This window comes from Nymphalis io, chromosome 10 (assembly GCF_905147045.1).
Source record: "Nymphalis io chromosome 10, ilAglIoxx1.1, whole genome shotgun sequence".
Classification (NCBI taxonomy): domain Eukaryota; kingdom Metazoa; phylum Arthropoda; class Insecta; order Lepidoptera; family Nymphalidae; genus Nymphalis; species Nymphalis io.
Window position 1 is genome coordinate 3,954,121 of NC_065897.1, and position 18,565 is coordinate 3,972,685.

Sequence of the window (18,565 nt, forward strand, 5' to 3'; positions counted from 1 at the left end):
GAAGAAGCAAATCGTTAGAATTTATGAAATTTAAATGTTAAAATGAATGAAAAATGTCTTCCGTATCAATGGGCGTATAGCCGTTAGAGATGAGCTTTTAACGAAGTTAAATAAGTGGATTAATCTGAACAATATGGGGATCCGAGTAAATCACAATATTCTCTTGGTGTAACGGACGACCGGGAGGATCTTTGGAAGAGGCATGTGAAAATGCGATAGGCTGAATGACGGTGATGCTTGTAAATAAATCTTCCGTAGTATCTTTAAAATAGTTCAACATTCGGTTGCGTCATTTAAAATTCGAACGTATTCTTTTATTATAACAGCTTAGAATCAAGTTTATAAACTTGACTTAAACCTCTCTGGGATTTTTGAATATTTGTTTGTACTTAAAAGAATAAATTTTACTAAAAATACATTTACATTCGTTGGCACTGTCAGTATTGTACTGTATAAACTCATTACATAAATTACAGTAATTTGATGATGCGGTTATAATAATGTGTTTTATGTTGAATTCGTCATATCTTAGTTTTCGCAAGAGGAACCACACGGCAAGGCGTGCAGTCACTTTCGCTTTCAGTGACTTAACTGAGAACGAACGTGATAGACGTATAAGGGTTCCGCAAATAGCCGAACCTCACGTGGTCGTTAAAAAAAATAAAAATATAAAAACTTCTTTTGCCGACCTCAAGAGACGGTGGTCAATTGAATGCTTTTGACATTTATGTGATGTTGTCTGTGATAATATTCAGTTGATTTCAAAAGGATATTCCTTCCTTTGTGATAAAAATGGTGACTAACGCGCAGTGGCTTCTAATTTTTGGAATATATGTACTACAATTTTCTGGTAAATAACATTTGATGTTAATGCTGTTTTTTAAATAATTAGAATTAAATAAATTCAATACATTATTTTATTAAACTGTTAATTCAGCGTAATTTGAATGTTTTTGTTTTGTTTAACTTTTTTTTTATTAAACAACACAGACACACTGAATCAGCTTAAAACCTCAATTTTAATAAAATAGTCGTTTTTTATGGTTTTATAAAAAAAAAACAATAATATTTTAATTTATTTTAATTACAGTTAAATTATAATAACAGAAATATTTATTTTGTATGAAAGGAAATGATGCGTAAAATATGGTACAATCGCGCGCGCATTTCGCACAATGCGCCTACTTCCGAGTAGGTTACGTTACAAAAGTTAGTCGGCCAACATTCATTGCATAATCAGCTTAAGTCTCACAGCTCATACGAGCGAACGAATAAGGAATTTTTCTTCTCTTTTAAAAACTTTAATTTTCTTATATTTGTACTACTCGACAACAGCACAATCATTTATATTATATATTTTTAAATAATTCCTTATACTTAGAGACTTTTAAGAAACTCGCTAAATGTGAAATAAGCATCATCAACCTTACAAATCAAATAAAATGAAATTCCTTTATTCAATATAGAAGCATTACACTTATTTATTGATAGTCAAATTAAAAACTACCTTTTATACTCAGAGCATACTATACTATATCTGAGAAGAACTGAAAAAAACTCAGCCATATATAATATACATTTTTACTATAAACTTTTAATGCAGTGCGGATTTTTAAGCCATTTACAGCTATTACTGAGGCTTATGGTCTTTGATAACATTTTTAACGGTGACCGCTTACCACATAGCAAGGTCACGACAAGCTGCTGAATTATAATTAAACGGTAGGCTTAATTTCCATTTCAAAGTGAAAGTTAAACAAGATAACGAACCAAATACGGTATGATATTGAATTATTTGTTACATTTTCCTTTTAACATTCTATTTTTTTTTATAATTTATTTAACAAAATTGACGTAATTTTGATCTAAGATAACTAATGTTTATTCATTCCGAGTAGGTACTCGATAATATAATATTTACTGTTATGTAATGTAATTTCACTAACATTAAAGTTTATATTTCCGTGTATATTTTAAGATATATAAATATACTAGAATTAGCATCTTAATATTACAACAAGTTTGCAGTTATCGTATAATACAATATCACAAGTTACAAAAGATATAAAATCTTGACTATATATTTTTTTTATTCTGTTTAAGGACGCATCCATAGATACATGTAATTTAAAAGCGATACTAAAAAATGTAACTTTTATTATTTATATAGCATTTAACATATACTAACACTAAAATTTGTTAACAAAAATGTTATTTATATTATTAAAAGAGGCTCTCAAAAAAGATACGTATAGATACGTATTTGAATACTAGTATTTGAAAAAACATTTAAAAACTCGTCGGTCTCAGTTATAAACGTTGAAATAATCAATGCTGTGTCTTCTAATTTTGAATTTCAAATCAATAATGACATATAAGGAGAAATCAGTCGCTAAGCAACCTTTATTAGTAAGGCCGCATAGGTTTAGTATACGGCTTATTTTATAATTGATTAGAACATATTCAAATGAAATCAAAATACACTTTATACAAGTAGGCTCTTACAAGCACTTATATATCGTCATTTTACAAGATTAAACCTAATATTATAAACCTACCACCGGTAAATGTAGATTCTACTAAAAATAAACGGCTAGAAACTTAGTTATACTTTTTCATTAATAATTTATTAATTGAACACAATTAAATTTATGCATCTTGTATGTATCAACGAATACTAACTCCAATGTATTATATCCTTGTATATAATAACATGCCTTATTAATATTATTTTAACATTAGCTCTCAATATATCGGTAAATTTAAAATGTTTTGGATGAATTTGTTTGATAAAATGTTATTGTATGGTTAAAAAGACAGTGCAGGTATCCGTTCTCGGTATGCAAGGTGAAATAAGTTCCTTGGGTATTATGAAGCAATCAATATAATTTAACATGTATTTTTTTAATAGTTACGAAACCTTTGACATATAAATTAGCATTTTGTTGTTATGAAATTCTAAGCAATGGCATGTGTGTGTGCTTTCAAGGTGTAAATTGTTAATTTTTAAATTTTTTTTCGCGAGGTTGTTTACTTTTTCAAAAGCTAATCTCTTACTTTAAAGGAACATTTAAATGGTTACGTTACTATATTTTTTAGATGTACATTGTTTTTATTAAACCTGAAAGAATCTAACTTAGACTAGCTGTTTCACGCGGTGTTACACACGTGTTACGTACTGCCCTGCCCGTTGTCGCCTTATATAGTCTATACAACCTTCTGAACGAGATATCTATTGCTAGAAGTTTTTTTTTAAATCGGACCAGATGATGAGATAATCAACATACAATATCAGTGTCCATCGGCAAAAGCGACCAACTACCATTAGATGGCCCATTCGCACGTTTGTTATTCTAAAATATTTTTTTAGCAACTTCTTTTAAGCAACTCACAGTTATGTGGTAACATAATATATATATCGAACCAGCTAACGTTTACATTGTGATGAGAAGAAACAAAGCCTACTCATGGTTTCCATATAGGTTAGTCAACTACTTAACTTTCATCATGTCTCTAACCGTACAAAAATCGAATACTAAATACTAATTGTGTCATTAACAGTCATTCCTATGCATAAGCAGCTTATTTATTACGCAATTTATTGCTTCAATGACAAACATTCATAATTCATGTTAATGACATTACTTATTCGTATTGTTAAAAAACGGCCTTACTTTACGTTGTTAAGCGGGTGATTAGTTGAACATTGATTGCGCTCTTTCTATCGTTATTGATTTGAAATACGAGAGAAGAAGACACAACATTGGCTAACTAATCTAATCATCCGCTATACAACATATATAAGTTAGGCCGATATTTCTAGAGAATGTTATGTAGTTTTTCTAAAATAGTTTTTATTAATAATTAGCATTATATGTATCAACTACACAAATAATGATTACGTGGAATGGTAGCAAGAATGCTAGCAGCATTTTTCCGTAGAATCGCAATTCCAATTCTCTGGGCGAAAATTTAACCAACCCTCCTATCATCGGTGAAGGCTATGACTTCGAAAGAGTATTTAAATTAAACTTATTCAATATTAATGTAATATTTTATCGAAAAAAGATTATAATTCGTTTTCAGTAAAATAAATACCAACGGTAGAAAACATTAAAACGTCCTCACAGACGATTTTTGACCTCTAAATATATTAAATAAATTAGTATTTAATATTTATTTATTTTTGTATTTAATACTTTGTATTTAGCTATATAACAAATTGTTGTTTTAAATTATTAAAACATATATTAGATGATTAGAGATTTTTTAGATAGATTAGAGATGACCCAGTGAACGAAGAATGAAAAACGCGTGAATCTTAACCGATGATCGTGGGTTCAAGCCCGGGCAAGCACCACTGAATTTCCATGTGCTTAATTTGTGATTATAATTCATCTCGTGCTAGACGGTGAAGGAAAACATCGTGAGGAAACCTGCATGTGTCTAATTTCTGCCACATGTGTATTCCGCCTTTTTCTTCTCTTCAAAAAGGGAGAGGAGGCCTTAGCCCAGCAGTGGGACATTAACAGGTTGTTTATTTAAGCATTGAACAAATACAGTTTCTAAGCTCATACACACTACTGGTAATACTCCAATAATTTAACACAGGCATTTAATAATAGTCGTGTGATATTAAAATGCTAAATTAGCTAATTGAAAATTATATAATTTCATAGTAAGTACTCGAATACATAATATATATATATATATATATATATAAATATATATTTGAGATATATATATATATATCTCAAATATATATTTATTTCATAGAAGCTTTTAAACACCGAATCCTAAATCAAATAAATTTATAATCTATTCGTAATAAATTAAAATACAACGTACACGCACATTTGAATCATTTCACAAGATTTAATTTTAATGTAAAGCTCAAATTCGTAGATAATTAACGTATTATTATATTTTTTATGTAATTCTTTATTTACATATCATTATACTAACCCTTGACTGGAATTTGAAAGTCTATTGGAGAGTGAAAGTTTAATGACCTGCCACACTTTGAATCATAATCAATTTGCCGTCCAATAAAATTCGATACTTTACACAGGAGAGTATCTACTGAAAGATAGGCCCTACTGTGATGGATGTCTGTGGGAAACCAGATACGCGATTACATTATCTTCTCATGTCACCGTTCTCGTCATTGTATTTTTTTTTTTGTGTACATAATAATTGTTTTGCGTTTTTCGTTATGTCTTCATGTTGTGATTGTTTCTTGTCTATTACTTACATCATACTTACATTTGTTATGTACATGCATTTTAAATAACTTGTTTTTACACAATAATATGCAGAAAAATTATTGTATTTATCGTTGATTTAAATTATATGCAGTTAGGTAATGTGTTTGAATAAATTATTCAATTTCTCGTGGATTAAATATTTTAACTAATAATAATGTCTAATGTCGTTTTCGTGATAAAATTTTGTTCACGACAGCCATTCTTAAAGATTACCCAATCAACTGCATAGGATATGTAAACAACTGTTTGTAATCACATGCACCTATGTTATATCTCTGTAACATTATAGTTCAATGCAATTTCAATCCAACACCTTTGAAAATATCAAGCGTAGAACAACTAATAAAAAGTAAAATTCTTATCATTCAAAACATTTAGTTAACACTTGAAAATTTCTTGCATTTTGTATTCTCTATAATCTTACAGTTAATTGATAATCATTGGCAAAACATTAACTATGTAATAACTCGGTACTACTTTATAACGCTAATAACTGATTTTAATCAATCGCGTTTCTGCGTCGTATTTGCAAGATCTTTCTTTGCATTAACTACAGACGAATATTTCGTTTACCCCTTCAATAAAGCGATTTACGGACGAATAACAAGCGAAGAACAAAATTAAGCGTAAAGCTTGTGTTAGGAGTGAGGATGACAATAACCCAAATAGTCAGAATCAAACCTGTAAATATTACATTGCTAGGCGCCCAGCAAACACTATTGTATAATTAACTGTCAAATTAAAGCTAAAAACTCAGATATACAGAAAAGATACAACAGTTTCTATATATAAGTTTTTTTATTGCGTGTATTTTTTACATTTTAATGAAATAGAAAAAAAAACGTACAAAACTACTTTCCTAGTCTGTCTGTACCTCGTTGGTATAGTCTAGTTGCTAGCTTGTAAGAATACAGATTCAGCAGTTCTGGATCCAAGCCTTGGGTAAAGCCTAAAAGCAGAGGGTAAAAAGATATTGCAAATTGGTACTTTGGAACGCTGGTAAAGCCGTTTGTCCTGCACCTGAACTCTTTCTGATCGACTAACGAGTGGACCTGTGTTTGCGCCCACACTTGAGCACTATAATATCTGCGCAGTTGGTTATCCTCCATTAAGAATGTCCGCAGAGACAAAAAATCAGTTAGCAAGATATAATATAGTTTGAAACTATTTTCTCAAATTAGTTTTTGTAAATTAGTTTAAGTTAAATTGTTTTTATTTATTGAAAATATAAGCACGAATTCGAAATATTTAAATGAAATGTATTTTTTTAAATCAAAGTGACTAGTAAGATGAATATAGCGAGATCATATAATTATATATTTATACGATTATGCAGCTTACATAAAGACCTTGTTGAGAAATAGAGGCCGGGCTTAACAACTTGTACTTGATTTGAGTTTTAATAAAACTCGTTTTACAAAGCATAAAAATGTCATTAAAAATATAATTTTTTAAAACTTCAATATTATCACCATTCACGGTTATCCTCCTTAATTCTATTTTATTAATTATAATATAATTATATATATTTGTTTACTCTTATTTATACTGTTATTTATATTTAATCTGTTTTAAGTTTTCTAGAAGAGATCTTTACATTGCGCCTTATAGTGTCTATAATTTTGTATGTTGATATATTTACTATTGTAATTTATTTATTTCTGACGTACTTGAAGAATATTATTATACAATTATGAAATATTTTAACCTCGGTTGCAAAGCCTAAATTATATATTTAATAATTAGCTACTGTGGTCTGCATTTTTCTATTGCAAATTAAATAATTTAAAACATAATTAAAATTTGGTTTATAATTTAATAAAAAATATGATAAACATAGTATGTATTTAAAAAAGAAATGTAGTATATGTAGTATATCTGTTGCCTGGTTTCCGTAGAACAAGTTCTGCTCAATAGTATAGTTATATGGCTTTGTACAAGACCGTCTGGGTAGGTACCATCTACTCAGTATATGGTGGCGCTCCTTGATAACACGGAAAGAGTACCGCTGGTTTTAGTTTGTATTCCGATGTTCGGTTTGCAATCGGTGCCTTGGAAACCGGCGAGCCCCACATACCCCGCCACTGTTCCCGTGTGGGAAACATGTAATGCATCAGATGGAACATTTGATAGTCTGCCTACCTATTTTAAATAAAAAAGACGTTTGCATCAAATATATAAATATGGTGATAAAAATTTGCGTCCTTTTTAATATATTAATGAAAAAATAATCAAGAGTTGATATATATAAATTATGCAAATGTTTTTTTCTTTATGAATCGCCTGTCAGAAATCAGTGCCAAAACTTAGTTAGAATGTAGCCTCGAATAAATCAACGCTCGCTTCTATTTTACGGTCTGACTGCTCGACATTTAAAACAAAGAAACGCGTTTACCTAAATAACTCACACGTTTCCGTCACGTAGAGAACAAGGTTTGCAAGGCGTTTTAGTAAATCGTTACAACCAAGTTTATAAATAATAAAGATGTAACAACATCGTTGTAAATGGAAAATTTGTTTTTATTATAACATGTTTTGAGAAACTTAAGACTTTTCTCTTTAACATTAAAATATATCATGCGTTTGTCTCTTTCGGGGTCGGCATACTCATCACATTGTTTCTTCAACAACTATTCCCGCTTGAGATTGCCATCATAATTTAAAGCTGACAACCCACTGGCAGTTCACCCGGTTCTGCAAATACACATGGGTGGCGGTAATCTTATGATCAGAGAACCTGCGTCTTAGCTCTTATCAAATAAAATTTTCAGAAATGCTAAACCAACAAAAGCAAAATCTCGTAACTTGATTTCCCGTCACCATACGGATGTTGAAGTGTCAAATGCTGATAGAATTGACGCTTAACAAAAAAGTCGTCTTGAGATTTTGTGGCACTATTATACTTTGCGGAAACCAGACTACGGAAACAACAACATAAATAATCTTTAAATAATTTTTTTATTCTTCACAAATTTAAAGGATTAAAAAGAAGCGAAGAACGGTTTCCTTTGCGTTAAATGTTACTGCTTCGCCCTTTTATGACGTAGCGTGATCGTTATAATATAATCTACAATCCTATTATTATTATTTTTTTTTTTTTTATATCGCCGGGAGGGCAAATGACTCTACTCCACCTGATGGTAAGTGGTAGTAGAGTCCAAACGCGACGACGGCCAGTACAGACGGGAAGAATGTTCTGCACTAGCCGCCTTCGCCTTGCCGGCCCGCAAGATGCCTCTTCACGCCTCGTTTGAAGGAACCCGGGTTGTAAGAGGAGGGGAATACGTGAGCTGGTAAGGAATTCCATTTTTTGGAAGTGCGACAAAGAAAGGAGTTGCCAAATTTCTTTGTTCGCGATGGAATTGATGTCACAGTTAGGCGGTGACATCGAGAACCAGCTCGCGTGGACTTAAGAAGGAAGGGGGAAGCAGGAGTAAATAAGTTACTAATATATTTAATTGAACTGGCAGATCCTGAGATTAACGACTTCAAAAAAACAAACTGCTTTATATAATAGAACACAGCTTATACATTTTTTGTATAGTTGTATAAAATGTATCCACTCCGCCGCTTCCGTTTAACCTCACAGTTTTCGGGGACATAGGGTACAAGGCATCTACCTCCCCTTCCCACTCATCCACGGGCGAAGTCGCGAGCGGATACTTGTTCATTATTAATTATCTCTTGCAGTTTTTGTAATTAGTGTAGTCAAGTAGTATGAATAACACTAATAATTAAGTGTTACAAATACACCGCTGCTCCAAAATATCGAAACATTACAATAACGAAATCTTTACCCAACTTGTGATTAGCCCTAGCGTATATTGGAATATTGTAAAGACTAATTTAAATTTATTACTATAGACTTGTGTGTTTATAATGTAAGAAATTTAGATATGTCTTTATTTAAGGAATCAGAATGAAGCCAAGATGGCTCAGTTGACGGAACAGGTAAATATATTGATAGAGATCAAAGAGTGATTCGAAGAGCGGATTCGAACCTGGCAAACATCACAGTAATTTTTGTGTCAGATTTGTGTTTATAATTGGGAAAACATCTTGAGAAAAATTACAGGTATCGGACATAATATGATAACTTTAAATCAACCACTGATTCTGCCCAATAACTTCCAAATCCTTTCGTTCTCTGAAGTTGTGGGATACTTCCTGAGCAATACTTAATTTTACTAAATATATTAATAAAGTACTTGCTCGGATCTGAAACAATCTTTAATTAAGATCTAAACTCGAGTATTCAATTAATTTTCTCAGCGAGTCAAATATAATTAATCAGCTTAATTTTTTTACAGAGCTAAAGACCCAAGAGCAAAACTCTTTAAAAGATGGCCGAGAGAAGAAACCTCAATCTGTCAGGGATCTCCTTAAGACGGGGTCATGCATTCCACCTCCATTTAGATGTCCACATCCTAAGATGCAGTATTATCTTTACACAAGGTTTGTATTACATAAACATAAAACATACAAACATTTTTATATTCATCGTAAGAAGGCAGAAAGACAGGTAAATCTAATAGACATTTTCATCCAAAAACTTTGCCTTGAATGCTTTGAGCATTTAATAATTTTGGCAGTAGAATAAGTAACCAGTGGACGGTACTTACCAAGACGGGCAGGCCTAGTGATAAGCCCTAGTGATAGGGCATTTCGTGGGCAAATACGTATTATCATTATCCGATGGGATGGTAATTTAATAATATTGGATAAAGATCAGGTGCAGGATCAGATGATTTATGTATTGTTCTAGGCACAGAAGTGTAAATGTGAATGTGTGTGATATGTGAATTACTGATAATTTATTGACGGTCAAATCCTGAATCTTATTTGGATTTGGATTCGTTTCAATTTGAACACAGAACCTCGAGATCTGCAACCTTATAAAGTAGACTCATAAGAAATAATTTAATACAATGCCATACTATCACCTGTAAGGCCTTAAAATAATAGTTTTTTTCACTATCTTAAATATGTACTAACATATAATAAATAACTTACATAGTCAGGATATATCTGAACTTGGAAAATACGACTGAATATGTTATTATCTGATCGCTAAAGATTATTTTTTTATATATTTTATGTTCTTGTAATTGTCATTTGTTTCTATAAAATAAATACAAATTATTCTAAAAACATATGTCATAAAAATGTGAAAACAAATAAATATAATGGTAGCATATTTTAAATTATCATTTAAAATTTTAACAAAGCTAAACATGTTATTTACATACAACCTCGATTAAATATTTAATTGAAGGTCGATTGCTTTATTCTTCATTTTGTTTCAGATCGACTCAAGAGAAAGGCGAATTAATAAATACACTTGACAATGACTCGCTTACATATTCAAAATTTAACAAAAAACATCCAACAAAGATCGTCGTGCATGGGTTCGGAGGGGGCAGAAATCTATCCCCAAGTACTGATATGAGAGAAGCGTATTTCAAGCAAGGAAACTATAATATCATCATCGTTGATTATGGAACACTTGTGAAGGAACCTTGTCTCAGTCAGGTTAATATTCCTTATTTCAAGTAATTTTTATTCAAACGATTTAGTTTTCTATCGACAAAAACATGGAATGCTGTGTGGAACAGTTCTGAAATTTGGAGCAAATTAATATATTATGTTAATATTTCCGCACCCTATTTTTACATAGTATACAGAGTGTAACTGTACACTCTGGGCAATGGTAAGTATCAAAGTTAATCCATAGTCAACGGTGCTGTAAGAAATAATATCCCTTATATCGTCAATGAAACAGCAACGTTGGGAACTAAATTGTTATGTCCCTTTTGCCAGTATTTAAATTGGCTCACTCACTCTTTAAATTAGAACACAACAATACTAAGTACTTATGTTTTACGGTAGAAAATGTGTTGAGTAAATAGTACCGACAATAAGTTGAATAACCACACATTGATTACACATCTTACCAACAGCGTCGTTGAATATGCAATTTGTAAATTTTTCGTACGATGTTTAAAACAATACTTACTAAACATTTATTAGTATAAAATAAAACACAATATAAATATTATTTATTCTTCAACAAAAGAAAACAAACAACATTTATGTACTAATAAAACAATATAAATTGGAATTAAATTAGTCTTGTAACTATTACTTGGTCCATTTTATAGTTATTTGTGACTATTGGTTAAGACCACACTTATATACTTTATATACTATATGGCTTTGTTATAAGTAACAAAGTAACATATGCATTTAAAGTTAATTGCAGTATAAGATATATTGTACGTTCATCTATATAAATTATAAATTAAGACATTACATCAGTATCATTGCGGTATCGTTTGTGGTTACTAAAATTGTTCTTAGAAGGTTCGAATATACTTAGTAATAAAATATTAAGTATACCTACACCTGAAATAAATAATGCATACTATTTGAAGTATTTCTTAACTTACTACTCAAAAAGACAAAAAAAAGTCACTTGCATGAGAAATGTTTACAAATTTCAAAGAAAATATGATGTCGTCGTCGTTTTTGGTCTTCTTACTGTTAAGTATGATATTTTATTTAATTGTAATAATATTATATTAATTTATTAACCGATTAACCGATGATTCCAAATTCAAACGCGGGCAAGCACCACTGAATTTTTATTTGCTTAATTTATGTTTATAATTCATCTCGTGCTTGGCGATTGAGGATAAACATCGTGAAGAAACCTGCATGTGGCGGATAAAAATTGACACGTGTATCCGCCACATTAGAGACTCCTCCAGAAACGAGGAGTTATATACAGTACAGTAACAGCCTGTTAATGTCCCATTGCTGGGCTAAGGCCTCCTCTCCCTTTTTGAGGAGAAGGTTTGGAGCTTATTCCACCACGCTGCTCCAATTCGGGTTGGTAGAATACACATGTGGCAGAATTTCAATGAAATTAAACACATGCAGATTTCCTCACGATGTTTTCCTTCACCGTCAAGCACGAGATGAATTATAAACACAAATTAAGCACATGAAAATTCAGTGGTGCTTGCCCGGGTTTGAACCCACGATCATCGGTTAAGATTTACGTGTTCTAACCACTAGGCCATCTCGGTTAACGAGGAGTTACTTTTACTTATTTTATACGTATCTTTCAACATAATTGAGATGTATTTTTTATAAACACGTAGGTAGTATCTAATATTAGTTCTTGGCATTTCAAGAAACTCAGAAGTCAAGGTCTTTTTTTAATTTTATTAGTAAAGTATAATACTGCATTATAAATATTAAAAACGAAATGATATATTCAAATTCTTTTTAAGCCCTCTTCTTTATATTGGTATTGTTATCGAAAAACAATTACAAAAATGAACTAGATAATTATCATTATGTTAGACCGACTTCAAAATTATTTATATATTTAATGTTGTTTTAGATAGAGTGGGCTCCTCGGTTCGCAAGTATGTGCATAACCCAGCTGGTGGAGTACTTACAGTATCACCCTATCAAGCCAGTACCGCCGGAGAAGATACATACCATTGGCTACAGTGTTGGCGCACACATTCTTGGCCTTGTCGCCAATCATTTATCTGAGGGCAAGCTTGGACGAATAACTGGTACTATTATTAATATTTTATTTAATTATAAAAATGCTCGATTTCCTCGTTAGTGTAGTGGCTAGAAAAGGCAGATCATGAGGTTCAAGCCCGTGGTTGGCCAATAAAGAGTTATTGGGTGTTTTAGTCGAAAATTTTCAGCATTAACCCGGAATCTGGAAGTTAAAAAATGAGTATCCATTCCGTACTTCGGATAGCACGCAAAGCTTTTATTCGGTCGTGTCAAATTGCCGTTCCATCGGATAATGAGAGTGAAGGAATACATAATGCATCTGTGTTTACGCACACAGTAGTTCACTATAATATGTCCTGTGTTAAGGGCTAATCTCTCTTAGGATTGACAACCGTGGTCGAAATTGGCCAGGAGAACGAAAACAATATCTCATTTAGTTAAAACTGCTAAATGTGTAAAATTCTGTTATGGATGAATTTTAGTTCGCACATAATGCTGCTTTTATGTTTCCAGTAGAGCACGTCTTGCATTACTATTATTCTTAGGAAAACTTCAGTTGACGTAATAATTAGAAAACATGAAATTAGACTACTACTATTACGATTAAAATATGAACTTGCAATATTCTATCTTATTACCTGTAACGTTAACGTTTTAATATAAAAATGTCAGGTTTAAATATCAGGGACGAACTTCCTTTCAGTTATAATCTAATAAGCATTATTATCAGACGTTTGTAGCTTAAAAATCAAGACAGTAACTTGTCTATAAGGAACGTAGGAAATCACAGGGCCAACATTTGGACCGTAAACAAAATTTGAGTGACATTTAAATATACGCGCCGATAATCATAGAAATAGAAGTAAAAAATTCTCATTTAATATGAAACTGTTATCGTTCTAGGTCTTGACCCCACAATATTCTTCTACATGGGCAATAATAGATCACGGGACCTCGATTACACTGACGCTCACTTTGTGGACATCTTGCACACTGGCGCGGGCATCCTCGGTCAGTGGGGCCCCAACGGCCATGCAGATTTCTACGTCAATGGTGGTTCCAGTCAGCCAGGATGCGCACATGATACTATATTCCGTAAGATACCAATTATTTCTCTACAGTAACAGCCTGTTAATGTCCCACTGCTGGGCTAAGGCCTCCTCTCCCTTTTGAGGAGAAGGTTTGGAGCTTATTCCACCACGCTGCTCCAATGCGGGTTGGTAGAATACACATGTGACAGAATTTCAATGAAATTAGACACATGCAGGTTTCCTCACGATGTTTTCCTTCACCGTTAAGCACGAGATGAATTATAAACACAAATTAAGCACATGAAAATTCAGTGGTGCTTGCCCGGGTTTGAACCCACGATCATCGGTTAAGATTCACGCGTTCTTACCACTAGGCCATCTCGATTCTCTATGTCGTTGTGAAATAGCACGATAATTACGTATCGGAAGTAAGTTATTGTAGTCATTTGAATTTTTTAAATCTCAAATTATGACACATATTCAAATTGTATGGTTAAATGCTATGTATATATTTTTGGAAATATTTATGTGTATATGCTTGTACGTTCGTTGTCAATTTTCGTCTCGAGATAAACAAGTAATGATATCGACATGGGACCGGATTATTTCGATGCATAATCATGTAACTAGAACCTGATCAAGTTTTTATTGAAATCTATCGAGCAGTTTTGCTGTATAGAAAAACTTGCCTATAATTATTAAAATAATATAAGTAATAATTATAAAAAACTTAATTAAGAATACCCAACAATTTTATTTGTTCTCAAGACATAAGAAAACAATATTGAGAACGAATGTACAGAGACATACATACACGCAGACACATATTATTTTAAAAACCTTCGATAAGTAACTTTGTAAAATAAGACTCGCTATAATAACTGAAAATATTTGTTTATGTTTAAGTACAATATTTAAAATATATAATAAATATCACTAGATCAAGATATATAAAAAATATATTCAGTTAATGTTTGGGTACAGCGCCATCTCTTTTTTTACACTCTAACAACTTAATCAACAATACAAACAAGTAACCGCATACTATAGACGACCCCACCAGCAACTTATAATTTATTGAGTTCACAATAGATGTCACTATTTTTTTACTTTATTTAGTATAAGATGTTTTTTGCGTTTCGTTTACATAGTATTTTTCAATTGATTAAAATGTACAGTAGTTTCTATAACTTGCCCTTCAAAATCTTTTTTTTCTTGCTTCCAGAAACTCTTTCATGCGATCACACAAAAGTAACTCCATACTTCATTGAGTCTATCAACAGCCAGGTTGGTTTCTGGGCCGGCCCCTGTCCCAATCTCTTCTCGTATTTGATCGGCTGGTGTGAACCCAAGGACACCGAGTACGTGCTCATGGGAGAACACGTCACGCATGAGTAAGTATAAAATAGCCCGTTTGTGTGTGACGCAAGATTTTTTTTTTACTTACTTACCTTACTCAATTTAAATCCATGGAATAATCAGAATAAAAGATTGAGTGAGGCATCAACTACTACAATCTTTAGTTGCAGTAAACATCGTAGATTTACCAAAATATGGTAACATATGATGACATTGGTGATGTAGTGATTATGAGAGGATAGTAAGGTATTGTCTAACAATGCTCAACAATGCCAAAACAAGACCAAAACAATGAGGCAACATTTTTATTGCAAAAATACAAATAAGGTTCCATGGTCAGCTCGGAAAAATTTGAATGAAGTGTTTGAGTTATCTACACTAGTAGAAAATCTGAATAATAAATAATCTTGGAAATTTTCGAAAAATAGAGCAACAATTTATGTGCCATTTTATTTTCAGCGCCAGAGGAGTGTATTATGTTACTACAAACGCGAATCCTCCCTATGCTAGAGGCTTCCCGGGAAAGTCCCGAAGACTTAGATCTGTGACTTCATACAGTTGATTAAATTTTATAGAATATTCGTTTTCAGGGAATTTCTTGTGCATAGACATTTATTTTAATTCGTACCTAGTTCATTATTAGATTATATTTCCTACCTCAAATATGGTGTCGAGTTAATTGATAAGCTTATGATAAACAACATCGTATACTCAACCTTTCACTATAATAATAAGCGCCTGTAAGTGCTAAATGTACTGTGAGTAACAGCTGGAGATTGATCCGAAGCTAGCAGCCTGACGCTTGCAAATAAAAAACAAAACAAAACTTCGTGGCAATTTACTTCGGAGTAATAGGAAAAAACTTGAACAATTTTATTTAGAAGTTAAAGTTTTATTCATTTTTATAAAAAAATATCCAAAAATATTGAGGATTTCACATAGAGTTATTCCGCAAGAAATGTCACGTTGGCTGCTGATGGATTTCAAGCATCGTGTTAAATGTGCTAGCAACGTCCATTATCAGACGCTACTTTTAAAACTAAACTAATGTTTTCATACGCATTCCATTTAACCTGACCTTCCTGCATCGTTGGTCTAGTGGCGAGCTTCCAAGGTTAAGGATGATTCGGAATTCAAAAGTTGTAGGTTTTTTTTAACATGAATTTCTTAGTAGCAGTCTTACATTTCCATGTTTCAGAGAGCATGCAAAACTAATATGGATAGTGCATATTAGTGCACGATATTACCCTCTGCTGGTTTGTCTCCGGTAAAATGGTCGCCGTAGCGAAATCTACAATACGTACCTGTTTTATTTTTGGACACCCTGAAAAGATATATTTTTCATAATTTTCCTACACGAATTGCGGCGTATATTCTGTACAATTCGGAAACAAGTTAATGTATTTTACCTGATTAATTTAGATCTCAATTACTACAAAAGTAAATCGATTATTATATGTAGTTGCTTTGAATTTAACATAATATAGCAAATATTTTTAAGTAAGGAAATTGTTATATGTGACATTCACGCGTAATTGCAAAATAATACAATATAATCATATGTATCGGTATAAATTTAAGGAGACAGGTCAATAGTCTTGGCGTAATTAATAGAAATTATAAGTCATATTGTCAGTACAATTACTTGCCTTTCTTTAAATGGATGTTGTTTATAAGATATATGTAATAATACTAACGCAAACATTGTTTTGTATAGCTTGCAATTTATGATTTGTCTTTTTCTAATTTGCTTATAATTAGTGAGCTTCGACAGATTTTTTTATTTGGAGTAATTGCTTGGAAGACATACAGATTAACATATTAATAAGCATTAATTTGTTTGTCCATGATATTGGGGTTCTGGGGTAGACAGAACGGAGCAATCACTGGCAAGATGTGGCAAAATGGCAAAAACCATTTCAGTGAAAAATAATACCAAAACAAATGGCCATAAGGAGACATCATTATCGATGAGTTTAAACATGGTTCTCGATCGGATACGGTTGGGAATCAAAAGATACGCCGGCGCTGGTTACCGTCGTTTATTTTGTAATAAGCAAATATAAATTTAGACTAAGGTTATTCTTTTTTACAACTTTAACTCTGTGGGATTTAGTGTCATCCTTAGTCTCATAACTGCCATTTTTTTTAAGTTATATATACTTACTTGGTTCTCTTGTACTTTTGTAAATAGTTTAATGGTATTGTGTGATTTATTTATTAATTTACTGTAAAATAAAATTAATTCTAATGATTACTTTTGTATTATTGAATCGTATTTATGTCATCGGCTTCCAGAGCTTACAAGTACTGAGTTCTCCTTTTTTAAAAATATTATGCAGCCAGTATACCAAATGGGCCATCATTTATTTTACACATTCATACGTACTCTACATGAGTCTATGGGCAAGCCGGAATACACCAATACAAATTATTGCTATTCGGCGGTAGAAATATAAAAATGTTAAGTGGATATATTTTATTAATATTGGTTGGCGGGCTCGCAAATATGCCATCTATTATTAAATGGACCTTGGAAATTAAGTTGTTATATTGTGCTTGTAACTACAAGCTCCAGATTGAGCCAGTATATCGAAACAGGAAACAACAATACTAAGTATGACCGTTAGCCTACCTAGCCAAGGTTATAGGGCTTCCACAAAGGCCTACCAAAGCCGCTGAGCAGTCCCTATAAAATCTTCTTTATCTCTCTGAATCTTCGTTTAGTAACCAATCATATTAATTGTGTTAGAAATTATATAGAAACATACTTAGCTTCTAGGCAACTGACGGAAGGTAAACATATGCATATCTAGTCACTACATCTGTAATTACCTTTTTTTATAGAATAGGAAAGCGGACGAGCATATGGGCCACCTGATGGTAAGTGGTCACCAACGCCCATAGACATTGGCATTGTAAGAAATGTTAACGATCGCTTACATCACCAATGCGCCACCAACCTTGGGAACTAAGATGTTATGTCCCTTATGCTTATTAATTACAGTAATTACACTGGCTCACTCACCCTTCAAACCGGAACACAACAATACCAAGTACTGCTGTTTTGCGGTAGAATATCTGATGAGTGTGTGGTACCTACTCAGACGAGCTTGCACAAAGCACTACCACCAGTAATTGCCTCGGTGTTGGATTCAATTCTTAAACATCTGACATATCTAGCATATCTGATGCTCAGTAACAAGCAGTTTCTGTTAGGAAGTTAGCTTTTTATATACCGGTGGTTTAAAAATCACGTAACACTTTTGTTATTGTTCTGATCTCTGCCGGTCGTGTCGAATTGTCGTCATATTATAAGAGTGACAACTTAGGCAATGCTCTTGTGTTTTGTACAATTATGGG

The 18,565-nt window shown here is 32.2% G+C and overlaps 1 protein-coding gene across 1 annotated transcript; it reads left to right on the forward strand.

Annotated features, from left to right (window-relative positions):
- Nucleotides 1-644: 644 nt before the first annotated feature.
- Nucleotides 645-16,003, forward strand: LOC126771326 (phospholipase A1 member A-like). Its single transcript, XM_050491172.1, has 7 exons — nt 645-850; nt 9,578-9,722; nt 10,574-10,799; nt 12,679-12,859; nt 13,716-13,907; nt 15,069-15,237; nt 15,662-16,003. The coding sequence occupies exons 1-7, from the start codon at nt 793-795 to the stop codon at nt 15,762-15,764; spliced, it is 1,074 nt and encodes a 357-aa protein (XP_050347129.1). The 5' UTR covers nt 645-792; the 3' UTR covers nt 15,765-16,003.
- The last annotated feature ends 2,562 nt before the right edge of the window (nt 16,004-18,565 follow it).